General features: G+C 40.8%; 2 protein-coding genes across 3 annotated transcripts; both read right to left on the bottom strand.

Moving 5' to 3' along the window:
* Nucleotides 1-4,604: 4,604 nt before the first annotated feature.
* snx10b (sorting nexin 10b) lies at nt 4,605-6,479 on the bottom strand. The gene is made up of 6 exons (XM_054621912.1): nt 6,358-6,479; nt 5,998-6,084; nt 5,803-5,903; nt 5,568-5,669; nt 5,203-5,412; nt 4,605-4,969 (listed from the first exon to the last, which is right to left on the bottom strand). The coding sequence occupies exons 1-6, from the start codon at nt 6,388-6,390 to the stop codon at nt 4,840-4,842; spliced, it is 663 nt and encodes a 220-aa protein (XP_054477887.1). The 5' UTR covers nt 6,391-6,479; the 3' UTR covers nt 4,605-4,839.
* Nucleotides 6,480-6,756: 277 nt separating this feature from the next.
* On the bottom strand, nt 6,757-10,020 carry cbx3b (chromobox homolog 3b). 2 transcript variants are annotated; one of them, XM_054621709.1, is made up of 4 exons: nt 9,697-10,020; nt 9,441-9,597; nt 8,861-9,021; nt 6,757-7,963 (listed from the first exon to the last, which is right to left on the bottom strand). In XM_054621709.1, exons 1-4 carry the CDS (start codon nt 9,834-9,836, stop codon nt 7,843-7,845), a joined length of 579 nt encoding a protein of 192 aa, XP_054477684.1. In that variant the 5' UTR covers nt 9,837-10,020; the 3' UTR covers nt 6,757-7,842. The 2 variants fall into 2 exon arrangements, with proteins under 2 accessions (XP_054477684.1, XP_054477685.1); XM_054621710.1 differs by having other exon boundaries at nt 9,736-10,019.
* Nucleotides 10,021-10,050: the final 30 nt, after the last annotated feature.

Genomic DNA, 10,050 nt, shown 5'->3' with positions numbered 1-10,050 from the left:
AGACATTCTGCTTTGGCAGTCCGAATAATTTCTACATGCATATTAATGAATTTGACATGAGCCCTATTAACATACCGTGAATGATAATCATGTGAATTTAGGATACTCATTACATATGTATTACATGAATAGCAGGTGGGGTAATTTGAGTAATTTGTGGCTTCATGCAGACACTGGGATGATAGACGGTGTCGGGAGAAGACAAGCCGAGCCGGCCAGTGGATCTACTGCAGAGAAAGGAGAATTTAGGCTCATCATAAAAGATTTCTTCTTGCCTCTTATTTCACTTGGACATTTTTATGTTTTTTTTATTTTCTACCTCATTGCAGCCGTGAGCTTCCTGCTGATTTACACACACTGGCAGCGAAGCACAGAGGCCTCAAGAGACGGTGCCCTCCACCCCTCCATTCTCCCCCCTGGTTTCTTCACCTTCTATTGTCCTCTCACTGCCACCACCGGGTGTCTCTGCACCGCGGAACCGGGTCTTACCAAAGAGCTCCCCCTCCACCTGACTGATCATCTCTAAAAAGACGTTAGTCTGGAGGGCTTGTTATTCACACATGAGCTTGTGACACACGGAGGGGCTGTTCCCATGACACAAATTCATAAAACGATGAACAAAAGGCATCATTGACACTAAAGGTATCTGACACTACGTACATCTTATGAGTTCTTACAGTCTTGTATGAGCTCATTAGTAACTTATAGATCCTGTTTGTTTTTACATGGATTAAAGAATATTTTTGAGTATACACACAGACCTTGTTTTAACTCAAGGCCCTTCCTTCTCCATCTGTTTGTATGCTCAAAAGGAAACATGTTTTATATTAAACACAATATTATTTCAGGAAATTATAAAGCAGTGATCTCAATTTCCCGGTCCCCCCTCAGGCCCATGTGTTCCATGCAGACGAGCTTGGCTTCACGCTGATCAGCCCTGATTCCAGGAGACTAGAAGCTATTGCTCGCCTTGGTACAGTGATCCCGCCCGTTCCCAGTAATTGCTACATCCGTGCACCAAAAGGCGACAACACGTGGAGGGGAAAAAGCAGGGAAAAACCACGCCTGTTGGGTTAGATGAATGATGGATAGCTCTTAAGTCAGCTCATTTCCATCTGTGACAATTGAGTGATGAAGAAAATAGTTTTAGCCATGAGAAATTCAATTTTTCCACCATATTTTGAACACAGACAAAGCCACAAGGACAGATCTGAAAAATCAGTCAGGTTGTGGAATTTTTGTGGCCCTCAGTAAATCAGCGTTCAGTATTGGCATGAAATGCGGGGGACCTTGAGAAATGTACAGATACGAGGCGTATGTTATTAACAATTCAATTAACCCCAGACTTCCAGATCATTTACCTTGCTCCCTCTCCTGCCCCTGGTGAATTTGATTGTCTTGCTGTAAAACTAGCTGCACATCAGTACCTCCAGCCTGTACCGTTATCACATCACTGTTGTTTGTGTTTAACTTCGGCTTCATTCCTGTAGGTCTCATCCCCTATCTATTTGCACTGAGCTGAGGTTCTCTGATATTGACTCATCCTGGTTCTACTGAGTTGCAGGCAAAGAGATTTAATATCTCAAGTGGTGCTGAACTCCTATTGCTACTAATGGATTCTGTATAATGTGGCACTTAAAATGCATGAGCAGACTCTGATTTATCTGTGATTTGCCTCCACTGGAGCATATCTCCCTCAATACCTCCATTTGTTTTTGGCTCTGGCAAGTCTACTCAGTAAACAAACCCTGATTGGGATTTCATATTGTTGCATTCCAATTTTAAATTTGTTTCATTTCAACGTACACAATTTAAAAAAATTGATTTTTGCTTTTTTGTGATTCTGTTTTAATTACTCAACAGAGGGAATAGAAAGTCAAGCATGAGATCACAGACATGAGGTGGGGTTTGTTTGAGCTGTCGCTGCAGAAAGACATGCTGACTTGGTCAGAGGCAGATGGGCACCTCCCAGAGGGGCCATTTTCCTTTATCTTACCTTCTACTGCTTTATGTGTCAGACAATAAGCATACTAATTAGATTAAACTGAGATAAAGCATTTGTGGAAATAATTAAAACATGATTTTGATCTTGTACGTTTCTTAATAATGGCCATTATGTTCAGCTAAAAACGAACCCTGACAAGGAGTGATATCACTCGCTCCCGATTTTTTCACGCCACTTGACCTCTCTGGCGTCACACAACATGGAGCAGAGTGCTGTTAGCCAATCGATCTGATGGGTTTAGATGTGTCAGTGTTGTCATGCCAGCGGGGATGCACTGACAGTATAGGCTACAGTGGCACAAGGTTAACAGCCAGTGGACCAGAGTCACAGACCATTAAAAGTGGAGTCAATGGGTTGGACAGGTCGGACTAGAACCAGTAACGTAAACGTTTCAATCCACCGGAATAACCAACAAAAAAAGCTTTTCTGATACAGTGACCAATTTGCATCATGTGCTAAACCATGTTTACAATGCATCGCAACTGGATTCTAGAGAAACTTTTTGAATCAGAATACATTTAGGCCTCTGACTACAACTGTCGATTGGTGTAGGCTGCTTTGTAGGCTTTTAGAGTATAACTACAATTTGGTAATTTTATCCTTGTAACTATTCATCACAAGTCATGTACGTCGTTACATGTCAAGTTGCAAGCATAACCGAATAAAAACAAAAGTCACATGAAAAAGTCCTGATAAGAAAAGAGATCAATCAATGGAGCAACCATAGGGCCACAACAGAGAAGGAGGTTGCAGGTGTGTCTATGCCCACAGGAAGGCAGAACCCAGAGAGGGGACGCTCCGCCCTCCGGAAATGAGACGGTACAAATGCTTGCTTTACGGGCCGAGGTCACGGTCGCTTCTCAAGACAGCACAATCAAATAAATGATCACGTATGGAGGTGGTTATAATTAGCTTTATTGTACCTCAGCAAAGTAAAAAAATAAATAAATTGCCTGAGTTTTGTGTATCTTCTGGTTTATTCTCATTCTGGGGATGGTATTAGTATATATATATTTTTTAATTTATTTATTTAAATGTGATTTAAATATTATAGTACTCTTTTCACCACATGCATGTGTGGTTTATGTATCAGGGACAGATATTACATTTATAGCTTCCCAAAACCCAACAAAAAAACTTCCTGAAATGAATGTTAAATTAGCATTTAACAACCTCTTACATTAGCTACTGGGTTATAATGTTGCTTATTTGAAGGATCACTAGAGATACTGAGATTAGGAATCTCCCCAACAAACCACTATCACAAAATCAGACCAAAAACTAATTTAAAATCTCTTAGAAATGTAGTTACTTGGAATTTGTATTTTTTCTTTTAACTGTTCTTTTATTCTTTCTGTTAAATGTACTTACCAACATGAAAGTTTAGAGGCGAGACACAAAATGAATTCAGGAAAAACCTCAATGATTGAAATTGTTTTGTTAGACTCGGTGGTAAAACAGGCTTGGCATTCCATTTGCACACATTTTGTGTAAAAAAATGCCCGTTCTTCAACAATTCAGGTGTGTTTTCTGAATGTATTGGATGCATAAACCTATTTTGTATATCTATCTAAAGCAAACCTCTGCAGCGCTGACAGCCTCAGGGTTTGAAGCTGCAGGATAATGCTGCCCCACATAGTTAAGCCCCATCAAAGACGACACATGCATATACTGCATTAGCATATGGTGATACCCATGAACACACATGTACACCCACACGTCTTCAGGCAAGATGTCCCCCCCTCCCCACACCCAATTTGAGTTGGTGGGCTTTCCTACTGTCCAAACTGTTCTTCTGCTCAGAGCAGGTCTGAGGTGCTGTCACCTATCTGCAACAGAAGCCTATTGTCTGCTCTGAATTTATAATGAATATCACCACCGCTGCAGAGAGACAAAGCTAATCTAATTAGCTGTGCAGATATATCAGCCTGCCGTCACTCTGTTTAGTGGTCATTACCTCTGCATAAGCATTGTGCTGCTCACTGTGGGAGCACATGCATGTATTCAGCAGACGCACACACAGATATGTGACTGTAGTGAACTGATTTATACAAGTATAAAGTGAGAGAGAGAGAGAGAGAGAGACAGGTAGAAAAGGTGGCTTGTCAGTGCAGCTGGCATTTTGTTCAGCAGGGAGCAATGTAGCCTGTCTGCTTGGTGGCCCTCTCAGACAAGAGCGAGTCCATTGGGATCCCACAGGACCTCCTTCCAGCCACACACCTGACAGGGGGACTGTCTGAAAGCTCTGTGGAGACCCTATTATACATCGTACTGCTAAGCACTGCAGCGGCCAGCAGATGACAAGCTTCCTACACCTTTCATTTTAATAGGAGGGGGAGGTCAGCCACAGAGAGAGACATCAGGCTGTCACTGCTTAAGGTATCACATTGTTATCTGCACATATCTGGCAAAGATACACTTTGTGAATGACCATAACTAGTGTTGGTTTCTGCTGGGCTTGTTTGTGAAGTAAATATGGATAGTTGCCACATATGTTCATGGGATAAGTGATTATACGAACGGAATGATGTACCAACACTGCCATCTTCAGGCAAATTGTTGCTACAACTTTTTAGCTATGCAGACAGAATATACTGGTTCACAACACTTTATGGATATACAATAGTTATATTTTTATTACTATTTACTGTACATGGTTCAAACTGAAATGCCCCAATGAGAACATAATAAGCTATGATTTTTTTTAACAAGTGAAATACTTAGGAGCAACCACGTAGCTAAAAGTGCAGTATGACAGGGTAAAAGGCAAATTTCTTCTTCACAGGTCCAGGCATCTGTGTGCCGAGGATGATGATGTGATAATGATTATGTTTTCATATAGAACCACATGAGCAGCTGAGGGTTTCCTCCTGGCTGGTTCCCATGAGATCAAGTGAAGCCGTACTCTCCGCTTTGTTTATTGCCAAATCTTTAATCCGAAGCTCTGGATCTCTACACTCTGAGCTGGAATGACAGACACCAGAACATGCGATGGAAAGTTAATACAATTTTGTAATTTGGAAAATGAGGTAGAGGGAGTTCTCATATTATCTGTTTTGGAAAACACATCAGCGAGTCTATACTTAAAAGCATATTTTGCCAAGCTGCTGACGAAGCTCTATCCTTGGATGTAAAAGGCTTTCAGTCCTACGGAATTTTTGAAGTGGAGAAAGACTTAAGAGTCTAATATTACAAACCTGTCTGAGTCAGAGTCACAAGACATGCTGAGGTTTTTCTGCAGATCCTCTTCGGAGTGGAATCGCCTTAGACCGCAGCACTGGACGGCCTGGGCCACAGAGTAGTGAGTCTGTCCAGCAGCACAGGCCTCCATCTTGGGGACGCTGAGCTGTGACTGCAGGAAAAGATGTAGGCAGCTGTCCGACAGCAGCAGAGGGCTCTGGAGGATCCTGGAGAATATGGACAAACACGTTACATATTGTATTGCTTGTTAAGAACAGTAGTCACGTGGCCAGGTGTTCCTGGAAACTGTCAGCAGTTTTGTTATGGTTTGTTGTTCTGTGCCAAAGTTCACATGTTAATTGATCTGTGAGATCAGTCTTACTGTTCCAAAAACTTCTGGAGCCCTTTCATCCGCTCAGTGATCTGCTGGCCGTTGTTCATGCTGAAGAAGATGTTCTTTGGGGGCAGTTCTGGTAGCTGTACCCTGCAAAAGAAACAAATACACCCTAAAAATGACAGGAACCGTAGGGCAGATTACCTTTTAACATGAAAACTGAAAGTATATGTGTTTTGTTTTTGCTAAAGTGTAAGTTCAAAGTACAGTAAAATTGACTTACATTAGCTGTGAATTTGCTTGTAGCTTCTGCCTGAGCCATACAAACTCACTGAACCGCCTTCTCACAATTGAGATCTTCTTGGTGAAGCACACGCTGTTGGTCTAAAACAGGACACAAATGTGACACCCATGCTACAGTAATCTCAACTTTTTGATGTAAATGCTAAAAAAATCTTCCTTTTATCATTTTACTTACATGTAAACAAATTTCGTAGTCTATGAAGGCATGCCAAAAGTCATTCTTTTGTATCCGTGGGTCCCGCACCCAAACACTGATCACCTGCTGCATGGAGAAGGCAGGAGAGACACTGAACTGAATGCGATATAAAAAAGGGGAAGTGTTTTATTGGCAGATAGAGGAAGTCGCATGACAAGAATTAAGATCGGAAAATCCCACCAAATATACTTTTATTGCTCAAGACACAAAAACTAGTTGTTTTTCTAAGTCTGAAGCAGAATTTAAAGCTTCTGACCGTAACATTTGACAAACAAGGTTTTTTTAATAACTATAAAGCTTGTTTAAAATCTTTAAATTACAGTATAACTTCAGACCTACCTGAGTCTCTGCGTTGACAGTTTCTTCTATCATAATCCAAATGTTCTTTTGTGAATCTCAGTAATGTAAAGTCAGCCAGACAAAGTGGGGCAAGTGCCTTTTATTTCCAACTTTTACTGTCTAGGAACAAAGGTTTTAAAATAAAGTCACAAGACTGAGATAAGCTCTTCCTTATAACTGTCAGTCCCTGTGCCAACATTACTGTATCAAGCTACAACTACATGTCACATGTAATGCTTATTGACTGTCAGTTAGGCTCAGTGAAAAAAACATCCTAAGCCTTCACTACAGTTTTTAAATTGATGATTTGTTCAATTGATGTTCATACTATATCATTTAGCACATGGCAAATGTGTATAAAAAAAAAACTCAAGAGAAAAGCTTCACAAAAAGGTTTCCTTTATTCACAGAGACTTCACAGATTCATGGTCAACAGTTAAAGTCATTCAGTAGCAGGTGTTTTCTTTTTTTTGGAGGTTTATGGTTCAGCTGAGTGTAACATAACAGTCATGGGAGATACGGCGAGTCAGGACACTGCCATCAGTATACAGTTAACATGTACACAGACCTGTATAATTACTTGAAGACGATGCAGTTTGTACAGTAATTGGACAGTCTCATATCTAAAGTGCTACATTCAACAATTTATTAGCCATCACTGGTGCACAAAAGTTTTTGTGTTAATCTCAATTGATTTATTTTAGAATTTTTAAGAAAATGTCATTGATTGTGCCAGGACTTTGTTTAAGCACCATTTAAAATATATATAAAAAAAACTCACTAATAATCTTGTTATAATCCAATACTGAGTAGAAGATTATATTTGGTATTTAGCAGCTGATTGGAAAAAAAATTTTTTTATGGTGGGCAATTTTTTTTTTAATATTCCACATCAAACACAAGGGCCACAAAGAGACACAGTAAAAGCTGTGGTTATAAACACCAGACACAAAACAGGTTCAAACGACAAATGTTAGCACAACAGGTCTAAAATCTTCAGCTCTGCCTAAAAGCTACATGGAGGAATGGATTAGACGGCGGTTAGTTCACTCTACCTACATAATAAAAGATATAAAGAACACATCAAACAGCTAAGGTGACCACAAATATTCTATGACTACATAGCAATAAAAATGAAATGCATGTCCACAGTGATTGTGTCTGCTTACGCGAGACCAAAGCTGCTACAGGTTAGTCTGATCTCAGATCAGCTGCTCTACACAAAGGTTAGTTTTAGTCCCCATCGCAGTCTCCACAAAGGCACACAGACCTCATTGAGCACCGTGGGACTGAGAGCACTAAAAATCCGTCCCCGCTGAGGATCTCGCACCTGCCAGAATGTGGAATTCTACCTGCAGCGCAATTTCACACAGTTGTGCCTCTAATGTCAGCTGAAGGAGGACACTCGATGGAGGTTAAACTAAGCTTCAGGCGAGAGCACAGCTGTTTATCAGTTTGCCTCTGTACACAACCCACGCACACATTTCACTGCTCCTCGTCTCCGCAGTGCCAGGTCAGCTTCTGCTCGTAGAAGTCGATGACCACCTGGGGACACCTGGCACTGGCTTCGCGGGCCGGCAGCAGGGCCACATCGTCGGAGTTCTTCCTGTGGGGATACACACCGTTAAGATAGCCGCCTCCTACTTTTAATGTTTCAGCAGAAAGTCCTGCCAGTTTTAAGAAGGTTATTGTGAAGGAAGAAAGGCCAATGGGACTGAATAATATCCAATGACATTTCAAGGGGTAATACAGCTATTAGTACTGCATTTCAGTTAAGTTAATTGATTCACAATAAATATTTAAATGTTTCCGGTTTCTTTTTTTCGTATTTTATCTTATTTGACTATATTTTTATTGTGTTTTAAATGTTTTTATAATGAATTTCTTGTCCTTTTGTAAAGCACTTTGAAATACCTCTGTGTTCGAAAGGTGTGAATAAATACATTTACAAGTAAAATGGCCTTGCCTTTTATGGCTGAAGCTCCAAAAGCAAAATGGGATAAGTTTCCTTTTCGGTTCATTTTAACCCAAACTACAATCTTTTCCAAAACTTAACCAAGTAGGTTTGTTGCCTAATTCTAAGAAGATTTCTGGCGGAAATCCCCGAAAGCAAAGATCTCCCATGTGCTTTCAAAACAATAGCCTCTTCATGTCTCATAATGCAACTAAAAGTATATAGTAGCAGGAAATCAGATAAAAAAAAAATGTACCAGGATGCGGTTTTGTGGCTGCTTCTTTGTCATGGCAGCACGCCCTCCCTAATCGAATACTAATCTGAGGCATGTTTTGTCACGGCCAACGTTGTCTAACTTTGTCTCACAAAAAGTGACATTATCATTGCAGAAACCTGACACTAGATGCTCCATCATCCTTCCTGTAGATTGAACCTTGAAGATTGCAGCTTTAAACATGAACGATCGTGAGTTCTACCATCAGAAAAAACATTTAACCAGCCCTTGGCGTTCATTCAAGGACAGAGAAAAAGAGGAAGTGGTGGAGTTACCATTTGACGAGGAACATGAGCTCTCCCTGTCTGTCTGTGGAGCCAATGATGCATTCAGGCTCGAGGTAAGTGCTGAGGTTAGTGGGGGTATCTGACTGCGTGTCGCTTGGCTCGCTGTTGCTCTGCACAGTGTGAGCCTGCTGCTGAGACTGCATACAGGACTTCAAAGAGAATGTCAAGGACAAAAGGAACAGACGTTAGAAGACACCACAAAGACAACATCCGCATAAGGAGACAGCTTTGAAGGGGATTCTTTTTCACTTCACTTACGCAAAAAAAGGGACATTTTATTGATTTCCCTCTTAGGGGCATTTGAAACTAACCACCTTCACACACCATTTAGTTTCATGTTCAGCCTTAAAACCCTAAAAAAAAATAGGAACAAACTCTGCCAACATGGTGAGATGATTTACTGGAATCCAGAGCCCGTTCTTTTAAAATGAAGATATAAAGCTTCCCGAATTTTCTGAGTGTAATGCCCTACATAAACAGTATCTAATAATATGTTGTTTTTTCATTTTTTTTTTACAGATTTAGGAGCAGAAGTTCTATGAATAACATGGAAACAACATAAACTCACAATTTCCGTCTCCTGCTCTGTCATTTCTTCTTTTGGAATTAACTCTTGCTGGGTTTGATCTTCCTCATTCCCCTCTGGGAAAGGGGTGTTTCTCAGGAACTCTTCGATGAGTTCAGGGCAGTCCAGATTGTCCTCAGGTTCCCACGTGTTTTCTGCACTGCAAACACATAAGAGGCAAGGAGAAACTTTAATATAATGCAAAAAACGACACAAAAATGAATCACACACACACTATGAGAAAGCAGATCTCTCTCACTCAGTGAAACCTTTCCACTTCAGGAAGTACTCCACTCGCCCGTTAAAGATCCTGCGGCGAATTATTTTTTCTACCACAAACTCCTGGACTACTGGTGTCTCCTCGGTCTTCCTCTGTTTGGCAGTCTGCTTCTTTCTCATCCTGCCATGAATGACAGCCAGCTCGTATCACTGGTACTTCACGACCCTTTAAAACAAAACATAGAGTGACAGGTTTTTGTTGTTGTTTTTTTAACAGTTAAAACTCCACCGTGATGTTAGAAATAAACACTTCCGTCTCCCTGCTGATCAGTGTATTTGCAGAACAACATGGCAGTGGTGGTGAGGACTGTGTCATTCAGACAATGGTCCCTAC

Source organism: Anoplopoma fimbria, chromosome 20 (assembly GCF_027596085.1).
Source record: "Anoplopoma fimbria isolate UVic2021 breed Golden Eagle Sablefish chromosome 20, Afim_UVic_2022, whole genome shotgun sequence".
Taxonomy (NCBI): Eukaryota; Metazoa; Chordata; class Actinopteri; order Perciformes; family Anoplopomatidae; genus Anoplopoma; species Anoplopoma fimbria.
This window is presented reverse-complemented; position numbering and strand designations above follow the sequence as displayed.